General features: G+C 45.4%; 1 protein-coding gene across 5 annotated transcripts in view; it reads right to left on the bottom strand.

Annotated features, from left to right (window-relative positions):
• ASTN1 (astrotactin 1) overlaps window positions 1-15,420 on the bottom strand; it is a 335,633-nt gene that overhangs the window by 193,611 nt on the left and 126,602 nt on the right. For 4 of the 5 annotated variants that reach the window (XM_053243588.1, XM_053243584.1, XM_053243587.1 and 1 more), the window contains exons 3-4: window positions 10,340-10,733; window positions 8,724-8,897 (exon numbers count right to left, since the gene is read on the bottom strand). In XM_053243588.1, coding sequence (XP_053099563.1) covers window positions 8,724-8,897; window positions 10,340-10,733 — 568 coding nt within the window. The remainder of the gene's footprint in view (window positions 1-8,723; window positions 8,898-10,339; window positions 10,734-15,420) is intronic. The other variant, XM_053243585.1, reaches the window with a different exon arrangement.

Raw genomic sequence — 15,420 nt, 5'->3', positions numbered from 1 at the left:
ATCCTCTGGGTGTGTGTGTTCAGTGTTCCCTTTATTTCCCTCCATGTGTGTTCAAGATGAGATTTGCTCAGGGCGGCAGTGTATGTGCACGTGCATTCAGAATTCAACCTTCCTGATTGAACTTGAGCGAGATCTAAACAACTCATCCTGCATGATAACTTACCTAGTAGGGATGTGCAAAACGTTTCGGGCACAGAACGATCTGTGCCCGAAACAGCGAATTTCAGGTGATTCGGGGCCGAACCGAATCACCCATGAAAAGATCCGAGAAATTTCGGACACAAGCCGAATCACCCAAATTTCTGGCCCGAAAATTCAGGTGATTCGGACCTCCATTTTTTTGCCTTCTTCCCCCCCCCCCTCCGTTTTGAGCTATAACATCTATTTGAATTTCCCGCCTTTTTGCATCCCATTGACTTCAATGCAAAAAGGTTGGATGTGACATCTGCTCGAATTTCAGGTGCCAGGGGCAAAATAGTGGGGTGGGGTGGTAGTTCCTAATGGGTGGAGGTTACCACCCCAATTGCAGAGTGATTGGGCAAAGGGCTGATTTTTGGTGAATTTCTGAAGTTTTAGTGTCTTTGGGGCAGATAGGGGCATAACGTGGGATCTGTGCCAAAAGGGTGGGGTGGGGTGGTAGTGCCTAATGGGTGGAGGCTACCACCCCAATTGCAGAGTGATTGGGCAGAGGGCTGATTTTTGGTGAATTTCTGAAGTTTACGCATCTTTAAGGTTTTCCCCATGAAGGGTGTATCGCTTCACGTCGGGGAGAAAGGGGTGTCCTAGAGTGGGGTAGGGTTGGTGGTAGTGCCGGGTTGGGGTAAGGAAGCTACCTGAATTTTTTCAAAGGATTTGGGCAGAGGGCTGATTTTTGGTTAATTGTTGAAGTTTTCGCGTCTTTAAGGTTTTTCCTCATAAGAAGTTATAATGGAGCTTTCATCAGCCCCATAAGTGTACTTAGGGGGTGCTGGGGTGGCCCAGAGCGAGTGGTGGTGTAGTGCACATAGGGTGCCAACCACCCCCATGGGTTTCTAACCCATGGGGTACAGGGTTCTGTTGTTTCAAAGGTTTTCTGAGTGTGGATTCTATGATAGCAAATGAGATTTTCAATGAGACACCATGAATCCACTCTAATTTGATATCATAGAATCCACACTCAGAAAACCTTTGAAACAACAGAACCCTGTACTCCATGGGTTAGAAACCCATGGGGATGGTTGGCACCCTATGTGCACTACACCACCACTCACTCTGGGCCACCCCAGCACCCCCTAAGTGCACTTATGGGGCTGATGAAAGCTCCATTATAACTTATGAGGAAAAACCTTAAAGACGCGAAAACTTCAACAATTAACCAAAAATCAGCCCTCTGCCCAAATCCTTTGAAAAAATTCAGGTAGCTTCCTTGCCCCTACCCGGCACTACCACCAACCCCACCCGGCACTAGGACACCCCTTTCCCCCCGACGTGAAGCGATACACCCTTCATGGGGGAAAACCTCAAAGACACGTAAACTTCAGAAATTCACCAAAAATCAGCCCTTTGCCCAATCCCTCTGCAATTGGGGTGGTAGCCTCCACCCATTAGGCACTACCACCCCACCCCACTCTTTTGACCCAGATCCCACGTTATGCTCCCTATCTGCCCCAAAGACACTAAAACTTCAAAAATTCACCAAAAATCAGCCCTTTGACCAATCCCCCTGAAATTTGGGTGGTAGCCTCCACCCATTGGGCACTACCACTCCACCCCACTATTTTGCCCCTGGGACCTGTTTTTTTACCCGAATCAATTCGGATTCGGATTTAATCCGAATCCGAACCAAATCAGGGGTGATTCGGGTAGCCCATATTCGGGCACAGAACAGAACGGGGGTGATTCGGTTCAGGTTCTGAACCAAATTGCCAAAAACCCAAATTGCACACCCCTACTACCTAGCAGGGTTATTATGAGGAAAACCATCCATGTACACTGCTATGGGCTCCTTGGAGGAAGAACAGGGTATAGATTTAGCAAGGGAATCATTTAGTAAGAGGTTGGGGGGTGGCAACTAATTTGGTGGTGGTGGGAAGTCCTACTTGCTATGTTATAAGAATTCTGGAATGGCTGGGCACAGTTTATACTACTAAATTTATATCCTATTCTTCCTCCAAGGAACCCAGAGCAGCGTACATGGATGGTTTTCCTCACAACAACCCTGTTAGGTAGGTTACTATGCAGTGGGTAGCTTCATCCAAATTGCCCCTCAAAGCATGATTAAAATACTATTTTAATAGTAAAGTTAAAGTAAAGAAAAAGCAGAGTTGTGCCGTCAAGTTGCTGTCAACTCTTGGTTACCACAGAGCCATGTGGTTTTCTTTGGTGGAATAAAGGAGGGGTTTACCATTTCCTTTGCCCACACAGTATGAGAAAATGCCTTTCAACATCTTCCTATATTGCTGCTGCCTGATATAGGTGTTTCCTATAGTCTGGGAAGCATACCAGCTGGGATTCAAACCAGCAACCTCTTGCTCTGTAGGCAAGTTACCTCCCTGCTGCGTCATTAGGTGGTGGTGGGTCACCCTTGCCTGGTCCTCTACTCACTCCCACAGCCCTCTTTCTTCCTCCTACCCTCTTTCTCTCTCACTTTTCCTTTCTTCTTCTCCCTCCCCTCTTCTGGCCTTTCCCTTGCCCTCCAACTCACTTATGCTCAGAAAAGGTGCCCCTTGCAGCCTTCTCTCTCCCCCCTCTTTCTCTCCTGGGCAAGCACTTCACACACTGAAGAACAGCAGGAGGAAGGAAGGAAGGAAGGAAGAAGCCACACACAGCCAGAAATGCTTCTGCTTCAGTGCATGGGGTGGGTGGATCGGTGGCAGGGAGGGAGGGACCAGCTGTTGGGAAGAAATGTATGCAGCAGGGAAGGGAACCAACAGTGGTGGCGGTGGCTGGTCCTAGATGGAAAAAAAGGTGCAGAGTCTCAGCCTCCAAAGTCAGTGGCTGCCACCTGCTACTGCTGCCTGCCAGACACTCGCCTGGCTGCTTGGCCCCATACAGTAGCTCTGCTTGGCTCCCTCCTGTTGCTACTGTGCGGTCCTCACCTCATGTGCTCTCCTCCTCCCTCCTTGCCTTGTGCATGCAGCACGGTTCCATGCTGACTGGCTCTCAGTGTGCAAGGGCGCACGCACATCATGGCGGTGCAAGTTGAGGAGGAGATGGAGGAAAGAGAGCAGGGCAGGTTGAGTGGGAAGTGTGCCAGCACTGGGTCTGTCCAAGTGTGGCTGGGGGAGATCGCCCTGCTCAGAGGAGGCCCAGAGGACGGCCCTGTTCTCCGTGCCCTTGCTGGGCAAGTTCCTTGCTGCAGTCTCCACTCCCCCTCACCCTGCCATCATGAGATGCGTGGCATATGTGCCATGAGTCAGGTCATGTGCTCCCACAGGCATGGGGAAGCAGAATGGCGGTCACAAGCAGGCTGCTTGACAGCACTACGGATATGCACAAAACCGGTTTGCCCAGTTCAGTTCAAATTCAAACCGGGTTTAAACCAGGGTGGGGAGGTTCAGTTTTGGTATTGCTTGAACCCTGCTTTGGTCCGGTTTGAACTGGTTTGAACCGGTTTGAGCCTCAAAAACTGGGTTAGGTGGTAGGCACCCATGGGTGCCAACTACCACCCAAACTCCAAAGCAATCATATAATTTTAATGAATTTTTGAAAAAAAAATTATTATTGCCCATTATTCCTTATGTGGAGAACCTAGGGGCAAAAAGCTGGGGTTGGTGTTAGGCACCCAGGGGTGCCTACCACCCACCAAACTCCAAGGCAATTGGACACTTCTGATAAATGGTTAATTTTTGAAGTATTTTTCAATGTTTGTATTCCTCCCATAGGGAAAAATGAGGATTTGAGGATGCCCCATTCCCCACCTTTGGGGGATACCAGAGCATCCCAAAGTGGATCTGGGGGCACAGCAGGGCCAGCCTCCACCCCCTGCCCCGGATAACGCTCTGTTCCATGACTGGCGGAGAGATAATGAGCAAGGGGGGAGGGGAGAGATTCTTCTCAGAGGCTAATAAACTTTATGGCATCGATCAACGCCTCTATATTAGGGAATCTACTGGATTACCCAATATAGAATGAAGTCAAACCTAAACATTGAATATTATATATTGTACCTTTCTTTCCACAGTTTCCTTCCCCATTCAAAAATTCCACAATCTTGTACAGCACATCTCCTATCATAAAATCTAGAGTTGACTAATAATAACATAAGAACAGCCCTGCTGGATCAGGCCCAAGGCCCATCTAGTCCAGCATCCTGTTTCACATAGTGGCCCACCAGATGCTGCTGGAAGCAACAGGCAGGAGTTGAGAGCATGCCCTCTCTCCTGCTGTTACTCCCCTGCAACTAGTACTCAGAGGTATACTGCCTCTGAGGCTGGAGGTGGCCCTTAGCCCTCCAACTACTAGCCAATGATAGACCTCTCCTCCATGAAATTATCCAAAACCCTCTTTAAACCATCCAGGTTGTTGGCTGTCACCACATCTCGTGGCAGAGAATTCCACAAGTTGAATATGAAGTACTTCCGTTCGTTGGTCCTAGATTTCCTGACAATTAATTTAATAGAATGACCTCTGGTTCTAGTGTTATGTGAGAGGAAGAAGAATTTCTCTCTCTCCACTTTCTCCATGCCATGAATGATTTTATAGACTTCTATAATGTCTCCCCGTAGTCGTCTTTTTTCCTAAACTAAAAAGCCCCTGGTGTTGTAGCTTTGCCTCATATATAAAAAGTGCTCTAGGCCCCTGATAATCTTGGTTGCCTTCTTCTGCACCTTTTCCAGTTCTACAATGTCCTTATCACTTTACACTTGCCAACACTGAACCACATTTGCCATTTAGTCGCCCACTCACCCAGTTTGGAGAGATCCTTTTGGAGCTCCTCACAATCCGTTTTGGATTTCACTACCCGAAAGAGTTTGGTATCATCTGCAAATTTGGCCACCTCGCTGCTTACCCCTACTTCTAGATCATTGATGAATAAATTTAAAAGCACCAGTCCCAGTACAGATCCCTGGGGGACCCCAATTCTTACTTCCCTCCATTGTGAAAACTCTCCATTCATACCTACCCTCTATTTCCTGTCTTTCAACCAGTTAGCAATCCACACATGTACTTGTCCCCTTATCCCATGACCACTAAGTTTCCTCAGAAGTCTTTGGTGAGGACCTTTGTCGAAAGCTTTTTGGAAGTCCAGGTATACTATGTCAACTGGATCACCTTGATCCACACACTTGTTGACACTCTCAGAGAACTCCAAAAGGTTTGTGACGCAAGATTTACCTTTGCAGAAGCCATGCTGGTTCACTCCCAGCAGGGCCTGTTGTCCTATGTGCTTCACAATTTTATCCTTGAGGATGCTTTCCATCAATTTGCCTGGAACAGACGTTAAGCTAACCAGCCTGTAATTTCCCGGATCGCCCCTGAATCCCTTTTTGAAAATCGGTGTTACATTTGCTACTTTCCAGACCTGTGGTACAGAACCCGATTGCACGGATAAGTTATATATTTTATCAAGGAGGTCAGCAATTTCACATTTGAGTTCTTTGAGGACTCTTGGATGGATGCCATCTGGCCCTGGAGATTTGCTAGTTTTCCAATTTTCCAGACAGTTTAGAACATCATCTCGTGTCACTTCTATCTGACTCAGCTCTTTAGCCTCCATCCCCCAAAAGCCTGGTTCAGGAACAGGTATATGCTCAGTAACCTCTGCTGTGAAGACGGACGCAAAAAATTCATTTAGCTTCTCTGCAACCTCCATATCCACCTTAATAATCCCTTTCACTCCCTCATTGTCTAATGGTCCAACCGCCTCCCTGGCAGGTTTCCTGCTTCTGATGTATTTAAAGAAGTTTTTGTTATTCCCCTTGATACTTTTAGCTAAATGTTCCTCAAACTCTCTTTTGGCCTCCCTTATTGTCACCTTGCATTTCTTTTGCTAGAGTTTGTGTTCCTTTCTGTTCTCTTCATTTGGACAGGCCTTCCAGTTTCAGAAGGAAGTCTTCTTCCCTTTTATGGCTTCCTTGATGGTACCTGTTAGCCATGCTGGCATTCTCCTGGACTTAGTGGTACCTTTCCTCTTTGGGTATACAATCTAAATGGGCTTCTTGTATTGTGGTTTTAAGTAAACTCCATGCATTCTGGAGTGAAGTGACTCTCTTGATTTTCCCTGTGAGCTTTCTTTTCACCATACTCCTCATTTTGGAGAAGTTTCCTCTTCTGAAATTCAAAATGTCTGTTTTAAACTTCCTTGGTGATTCTCTCCCCACATGTATGCTGAATTTGACTGCACAATGGTCACGTTTCTCTAAAGGGTCGATGACACTGACATCATGCACCAGGTCCTGGGTGCCACTCAGAATTAAGGCCAAGGTCTCCTTCTCTCTGGTTGGTTTCAAGACCAACTGTTCTAGGGCACAGTCATTCAGTATATCTAGAAATTTAATATCTCTGTCATTACCTGACTGTGAATTTGCCACGTCTATGTGTGGGTAATTGAAGTCACCCATTATTACAGCCCTGCCTCTCCTTGACGTCTCCCTCATTTTCTGCTGCAACTCCCAGTCAGCGCTTTGATCCGGAGGGCAATAGCACATACCCAGTAGCATGTTCTCTTTCAGGCCTTGTATTGTCACCCACAGGGTTTCTGTGGAGGACTCCAGTCCACCTAGGTTTTCTACCTTGTTAGATTCTATCCCTTCTTTAACATACAGTGCCATTCCACCTCCAAGGCACCCCTCCCTCTCTTTTCCATAGAGTTTATATCCAGGGATAAAAGTATCCGACTGGTTCTCACTGTTCCACCATGTTTCTGTTATGCCCACTATATCTATTTCTGCGTTAGCTACCAAGGACTTGTTTAAGTGTTGTTTAAGTGTTGTTTATGTTTCATTGGTGCTGTCAAACCACATTCACCTTAATTTCCTGACTTTCCAAGATTCTCTGGGTTTGCACTTTATTCTATATTTGGGGATCAGGTAGATCTTTGAAAAATAGACATAAAGAACATCTAGCAGATTTGAGGCATTGTGCACAGAGAACAAAACTCTGGTCATTGCACATGAGGATTAAGCATAAAGGCCAAATGGTGTCTATTAAAATATCTGTTTTGGAGATTGAGAGAAACATGCATAGAAGGAAAATCAAGGAAGCATCATTTATAGAGAAACTGAGACCTGACATTAATGCTCTGTAGGTGTTGGCTGCTGCCATAAAGTTTATCAGCCTCCAAGAAGAATCAGGCAATTCCCCTTTTCTCTCCCCAACCCCTCGCTCAATATCTCTCTGCCAGTCATGGAACAGAGTGTTATCAGGTCTAAGGAATTTAACGGCTGGGGAACAGAGGAGGTTTTCATCTGTGCTCATTTGTTTATTTAACTGAGGATGGTGTGTTACAACAGAACATCTTATGTTTACCAACTTTTAGGTTTTCTCTTTGTGTGTGTGTGTGCGCGTGCGCATGCGCGCACAACAAAAGGTCTTTTTTGTTGACTATTGGCCAGAGCTAACCAGATTTAGTCATTCACTGGAGTTTTAAAGTACAATGGTCTGAAGGTTCCAGGGTGTAGTCTGGGCCGCATATTATGCAGTAACTTTGCTAAAGTTTATCAGGTCAGTGTCTGGATGGGCGACTATCCTAGAATCCTACATATGGCACCTTGATTTCCATGGAATGAAGGCAGGAGACTGACTGACTGACTAACTGACTAAATAAATAAATAAAGTGAAGCCCACTGGAGAGAGAGGAATACTTCCTGTATTGTTCACACAGGTAATCTCAGTCAATCACAGATAATGTTAAGAATCAAACAGTTTTTCAGCTTTTACTCCACAGGGGAGGGCCATGTTGATGATCACCCCCACCCCCACGTTTCTGGCCAACCTCCCAATTGGAGAAGGCACATGAAGAGAGAGATACTACTCTGTGGTCAAGACAGGCCCTGAAGTCATATATCCCTGGATCCAGATCCAACACACTCTATTCACCAGGCCCCCACACCTCTCTGCTGCCCACATTAGAATACTGTTGTAATGGCTGTCATCTGAGATACACCACTGCCAACCCTTAGAAAAGAAGCTGGTGCCATGGTTCAGCTACACAAAAACAGGATGAACCTTTAGTGACAATAAGATTTGCCTTCGTGTCCTCTATCTCCCTTTGCAAAGCAGCAGAGAACAGTGAAGCATGGTTTAAGGGGCAACTGCATAATATAAAGCCCTCAGACTCTTTCCTGGAATCATTAATCATGTCATTTTGGAGCTTTTAACCCCAAACCAGATCTCTGGAAGAAACATCTGGGGGTAAGAGCACACATCTACCCTTCCCCCTCAACAATGAAAAGGCATTACTACAAAAAAGGATTATACAAATTTGTGAGAGATGTGTATCTATGACTATTAGCCATGGTAGCTATATAGAACCTCCATGTTCAAAGGCAATATATCTTTAAATACCAGATACCAGAGGAAAAGAATGAGGAAAGCTATTGCCTTCAGATCCAGCTTGTGTACTTCTCAGCAGTATCTGGTGGGGGTGGGGGATAGTTGGAATCAGGATGGTACTGCACTAGAGGGACCCTTGGTCCATTCCAGAAGGCTCTTCTCAGGATGCTTACCCATAACATTGCTCAGGAGCCGGCTCCACTTCCTACTCCCACCCAATTCACCCAGAAGGAAGCTCCAAGTGGTACCTCGTGACTTGTTATTGATCCGCTTGCGCTGACTACTGGATGTATGAGATAGCAGCGTAGCCTGTTGATGGTTGGAGTCCACAGGGCTGGTAGCGATGATATTATCTTTGTACTTGTTCATCAAGGACAGCTTGGCATTGTCACTTCCTGAACAGGAAGAATTTAAGGCAAAAACTTTGAGAAAGAGAGACAAAAAAGGAGAAAGGGAAAGAGAAGGGGGAGAAGGGAAGAAAGAGAGTATTCATTTCCAGCTATCCAGGCAATAACATTAGGATCATCTCTAGGTGTGGACCAGCCTAGCAAAAGGGATGAGATCCCATTGCTGTAACTAGCCATTATAAGCTAAGAGCAGATTCCCAGCACTCCCACTTTCCCAGGAACCAGCCACAAGCACATTCAAAAGGAATGCATGTATGTAGCTAACTCTGATTTTAAAACTGGATGTTATTTCTGGACAAAATCCCTGTGGCGAATAATTGGTAAAACCTGAACAAGTTAAGAATTGTTGTGGACTGCTAAGGGTACTGCTGCTGATATTTCTCACTGCTATAAGTTCTCACTGCTAGACAGATTGCTTCTATTCAAAAGCCATTGTGGAGGGAAATAGTGACTGCTGCTATCCAGCCATCAGGAGCTGGCCAGAATCACCTCTCTCCAGCTTTTTATACCTGCACTGGCAATATTCAGCAACTGAAAGTGTTTTGCTGTATGCTGCCCTTACCAAGTCTCCCAAACAAACTGATATCTGTTCTTTCATCTAAAGTCTTGAAAACATGCCTAAGTACAAGAGAACCTCAATATTTGCAGGGGTTCTGTTCCGGGCTGCAGCCACGGATATGGAAACCGCAAATATTGAGTAATGGAATCCTATGGGATTGCAGGGGTTAGGTTCCTGGTCAGCCGAAAATCAGCCGGATTTCACCGGCGGGGTGAGAGCTTCTTAGAGAGAAGCTCTCTTAGAGAGCTTCTTAGAGAGCTTCTTACCATGCTCTGCTGCTCCATGCTCGTGCTGTGCCCCCAAATTGCCCAAAAATTAACGCCCCCCCTTTTTTAAAACAAAGATGGGAGCCATTTTGTGGCTCTGTCGAAGAAAATGGCAGCCGGAAATTAACACTGCAGTCATTTCCGGCCACCTCCAACCCGTGGATAAGTGAGGTCGGCATGTTTCCCCTCTCCCCACCCCCCGCGAATACTGAGATCAGGTGTCTTTTTCCTGACCACAGATACGCGAATCTGCGGATGATGAGGTCCACCTGTATTACATACTGGGGGGGGGGGGGACATTTTAAATGATTTGACCATACAGTGTTAACTACCAACATACTACATGACCTTTGATTACCATTTTAAGTTCCTGTCCAAGCTGATGCCTGATTTCTGCCCCTGCCCCAATGGTCTAATCTCAGTTACAATTGTGTGAGATCCCTCCCCAAAAATAAATAACCTGGCACCCAATTTGTGTGGCCATTTTCAGGGCTTGCTTTGGATGGCTGCACAAGCCTTGTGTCTAAAAGGGTTGAAGAAGAACTGCCTATATCTATACCTAACATGATAGCAACCCCTAACCCACCTCTGCCCAATCACATATAATTTTCCAGGTAAGTACACACACACACCTGGCGTGAGATCCATGCCCGATTTCTCATTGCAGCCTTGCAGTGAATCCAGGGTTCGGGTGACCTGGCTAGCAAAGTCCTCACCACCATTCATGCATTCCCGCTGCAGGTGGTGACGCAAGTCAGTAATGTCATACTCGTAGCCATCTAGGATGGGAGTCTCCCGGATGCTCAGGGTCCCACTGGAGTTGTGACCTTGCACCCGGGCATTCCGCAGGCTCTCACGGCCATGACCCCCAATCAGCACTGAGGGGATGTAGTGAATCTCATTGGCTGCTTCAGCACTGGCGCTCTTCTGGGGTTGTGGTACCCGTCGCCGCTTGCACCAACGCCGACGAGTGTAGAGGATCATTACCAGGCACAAGATGGAAAGCAGAAGTGCAATCATCCCCCCCTGTGGAAACCAAAAGGGAACAGATATTGGATAACCTTGTATATTATTTATTTGTGAGCCACTCTTGAAGGATTATTATATACACATAATAATAATAACAACTACCCCAAGGAGACAGCACAGCATGATTGCAACATAGCTCAGATAGGAACACAGGAACATAGTAAGCTGCCTTATACCAAGTCAGACTATTGGATCCATCTAGCTCAGTACTGATGAAACTGACTGGCAGAGGCTTCTCCAGGGCTTCAAGCAGGAGTCTTTCCCAGCCCTACCTGGTAGTGTCAGGGATGAACTTGAAACCTTGAAATATCTATGCTGTCCAGTGCTGTGCTACTCAGCTTTTCCTCCTACTTTGATTCCACACAGTCACTTCTCCCTCCTACTAATTAGTTGTCTCCCAAAGGAGAGGAGAGCTGGTCTTGTGGTAGCAAGGCATGACTTGTCCCCATAGCTAAGCAGGGTCTGCCCTGGTTGCATCTGAATGGGAGACTTGATGTGTGAGCACTGTTAGCTATTCCCCTCAGGGGATGGAGCCGCTCTGGGAAGAGCAGAAGGTTTCAAGTTCCCTCCCTGGCTTCTCCAAGATACGGCGGAGAGAGATTCCTGCCTGCAACCTTGGAGAAGCCACTGCCAGTCTGTGAAGACAATACTGAGCTAGATAGATCAATGGTCTGACTCAGTATATGGCAGTTTCCTATGTTTCTACTTTGGGACTTTCTGCATTGCAAAGGAGATACTCTACCACTGAGCCATGGCCCTATCCCTGCTGTGTGTTCTGTGTACCCACATTTTCATCATGTGTAACTTAATATAAGACATAGGAAATGAAATCATAAGAATTTTATCTTTTTTAATGACAAGGTTTTAGATTTTTTCCTACCACTTTTGTGAAATACGTTTGCAAAAGGGCAACTGTCAGGGAAAAGAGGGGGGAAATCCTTCTGATGAAGCAACTGGGCTGACATTCCCTCACCCCAAACTAGTAGTGCCTAGTTGATTCGTTTGGGAGGAATTAGGATGGGGGTACACATCCCACAGAAAATAATGCAGTGCAAGAAACGGCATCCACATTTGGATGCACGCATATCCAAACATGGACTGGATCCTTCCACACTGCATAACTTCTAAAAGGATGTGCATCCCATTCTGCCCCAACTAGTCATGTATAACTATGTGCAACTAAAGCTGTATCAACAACACATATCCAGAAGTGCTGCTTCTGTGAGAGTTGGCATTTTTACATGCCCCTCTGCCATTTCACATCATGCAAAATAGGCTGCAAATGTAGGGAAGATGCCAACGGTCCTCTGGAAGCACACAAACTTTACCAGCGGAAGCAGCACTTCTTGCACTACATGAAAAGAACCATCTTTGTTACCCAGAAACAACTCTGACCCTACATCAGGACATAGAATTGCTCTGAGGTGTGAAAGGGAGTCTGGGTTAAAAAATTAATAAAAGGTGAGGCCATTTAACTCTTCCCCAGCTCCAAATACAAGCCAGAAAGCTCAGCAAGGACCAAAATCCATCTGCAACTCCTTCTGCCCCCTCCCTTTGGAGGAAGATCCTAGAACATGGATCACAGCAATGGCAATATCAACTGCTTGGGACCAGGAGTGAAACTCTCAGACCTCTGCACATTCCAAATGTGCTTCTTGTGGGCTGGCTTTAAGAGCCAGTTTTGGTTGAAAAGTGGAGCATTAATATAATTGACCAACTGATAAAATGGTAAATGTGTGGCCATGCAGACATGGTGGGCAATTAACCTGGCAAGCCAGGAAGCATCAGTTTCCTAGGCAAAAGAGGTGGGATTCTCTCTCCCTGGCCTCCTTTGCAGGAACAATGTCTGCAAAGAGGCATGAACAATTAAGAACTAAGTGACTTGGGGGTTGTGAACATTTTCTGAGCCTGCCCTCAAATGGAAACATTCACAGTAAAAAAAAAGAAAAAAGAACTCCACAAAAACCTAGCAAAGCACAAAACAGGACCCTGAAATTTGAACTCACAGTCTAAGAAGCAAAGCCAGAGCTCTTGTCTGCCAAGCTTGCCTCCCCTTTAAAGCTTGTCAGCCAAAGAACAGAAATAAAAGAATGGCAATGGCCAGCTAACAACTCATGTCTATTATTGGCCACGTTCCCTTTCCTTCTCTTGTCCTTTTTATACAATGGTTGATCTTGAGAAGATAAAATAACCACCATCATTTACTCCATTAGGACAAAACATTAAACGAGAGTTACTAAATGGGCAACAGAATCAGCAGCTGGCATGGCAAAGACCTTTCTAATGGCTATGATGCTTTAACTCCCTCCCCCTCCCACACACAATTCTGTCTAATGGAAATGGAACATCCCTGCCCTTCCTTAGGGAAAAACACCAGCAGAGCAAAGACTAAAAGACTGTGTTGAACCCTTTTTAGCAGCATGGTCAGTCATGATCCCAGTATCAGCTTTTCTTGGTTTAGCTTGTTAAGATGCTATTGTAGCCCCAAATCTTTTGACACCTGAACATATTATAGATCTCAGGTAGCGGAACCATTTAGAAATGGGTATGCACTGCAGATAAAACCACTGCCAGAATTCTCAACCACATTGTAAATTGGTCAGACATAACACCTGAAATTCTGAAAGCTTTGGAGTTTCAAGAATGATTTCCAGAACTTCTCCTCATTAAGGTCTGGGTATTTTCACACATACAAGGAAAGTGAAATCCACCCAGCAAAAATGGGTAAATTCCTCCCAAATTAGAATTTGAATCAGTGAACTATGGCAGATGAGGGAGATATTAATTTGGGAGAATCCCCTGGTGTACAGAAAAAGACTAAGACAGAAAAAAAAGAAGAAGAAAAGGTCTGTACATGTGTGTTAACCACCTGTTGCTCTGTAACCCACGGAACATGAAGTCAGAGTGCAGGTAAGAACCCTCAGAGTAGCAAACTACTCTTGCTTCTTTTCAGGGCCTAATGAAGGTGGGGGGATTGTGGCTGGAAGATTCACATTAAAAGGATCCTTTAAACTGTTATGGGGGTCTGCCTTTTTCGCAACATACATTTTCCTTTGATTGATTTGATTGATTAAGTGCTGTCAAGTCGGTGTTGACTCTTAGCGACCACATAGATAGATTCCCTCCAGGATGATCTGTCTTCAACTTGGCCTTTAACGTCTCTCAGTGGTGCATTCATTGCTGTCATAATCAAGTCCATCCACCTTGCTGCTGGTGGTCCTCTTCTTCTTTTTCTTTCAACTTTCCCCAGCATTATAGACTTTTCAAGGGAGCTGGATCTTTGCATAATGTGTCTGAAGTATGATAGTTTGAGCCTGGCCTTTTGTGCCTTGAGTGAAAATTCTGGATTGATTTGTTCTATGATCCATTTGTCTGTTTTCCTGGCTGTCCATGGTATCCTCAAAAGTCTTCTCCAGAACCAAAGTTCAAAAGTGTCAATCCTTTTTCTATCTTGCTTCTTCTAGATCCAGAATTTGCACCCACAGAGTGTCACAGGAAAAACCACTGTCCGAACGATTCTAATCTTTGTAGGTATAGACACATCACGGCATCTAAATATCCTTTCCAAGGCCTTCATTGCAACCCTACCAAGTGCTAGTGTGCAGCATTTTTCTTGACTGCTGGATACTTTACTGTTCATGGTCGATCCTAAAAGGCAGAAGCTATCCACCACTTCATGTCTTCATTGTCAATTCTGAGGCTGGTTGTCATTTGTCATTAGTTTAGTCTTCTTTACATTTAATTGTAGTCTCATTATTTCACTGTGCTCCTTGACCTTCATTACTAGAGCCTGCACATCATCCGCATTCTCAGCTATTAGAGTGGTGTCATCAGTGTAGCGCAGTTTATCGATGTTTCTTCCTCCAACTTTAAAACCATGCTCATCTTCTTCCAATCCAGCTTCTCTCAGTATATGTTCAGCATATAAATTGAATAAAGAAGGGGAAAGTATACAGCCTTGTCTTACTCTCTGGCCGATCTAGAACCAGTCTGTTTCACCATGTTCTGTCTGGACTGTGGCTTCCTGCCCTGTGTATACACAGGTTTCTCATGAGAACAATGAGTTGTTCTGGGACACCCATTTTCCTAAGGACATTCCACAACTTGACATGATCAACACAATCAAAGGCTTTTCTGTAGTCAATAAAACACATATTGACTTCTTTCTGATATTCTTTGGCTTTCTCAATTATCCAGAGTGCATCAGCAATGATGTCCCTTGTTCCTTGGCCTTTTCTGAAACCAGCTTGAACATCCGGCATTTCCCTTTCCACATAGGTCTCTAATCTGCATTGGATGACATTTTCCTTTAGGAGTGGTTAATTGGGAGTGGAGGGCAAAGTGATCCCTCCAATCCCAATTCACAGTTTAAAGCATGGGTGCTAGGGGGGAGGCCTGAGGGGACAGGATTAACACTGGACATAACTGGTTGTGTTTTGATTTATATTAACATCTTTTTATGTATATATTTTTCCTCCCCCGCCCCCGCATCACCAGAAAATGCCCTGTGGATACCCATGCTTAAAGGATCCTGGAGGGGAGGTAATACTAGGGTTGAGGGATTCCACCCACCACTCACCTCCAGTCATACATACTATATGCATTTTAGGGCTCAGGCAACTTCAAAGTTAAGAATCCTTGGTGGGGTTTAAGTAGAAGTTAAGGACCATTTTGTCTCTCATCC

The sequence above is a fragment of the Hemicordylus capensis genome, chromosome 4 (genome assembly GCF_027244095.1).
Source record: "Hemicordylus capensis ecotype Gifberg chromosome 4, rHemCap1.1.pri, whole genome shotgun sequence".
Classification (NCBI taxonomy): Eukaryota; Metazoa; Chordata; class Lepidosauria; order Squamata; family Cordylidae; genus Hemicordylus; species Hemicordylus capensis.
Note: the sequence above shows the minus strand (reverse complement) of the source record. Positions and strands in the feature narration are given on the sequence as shown.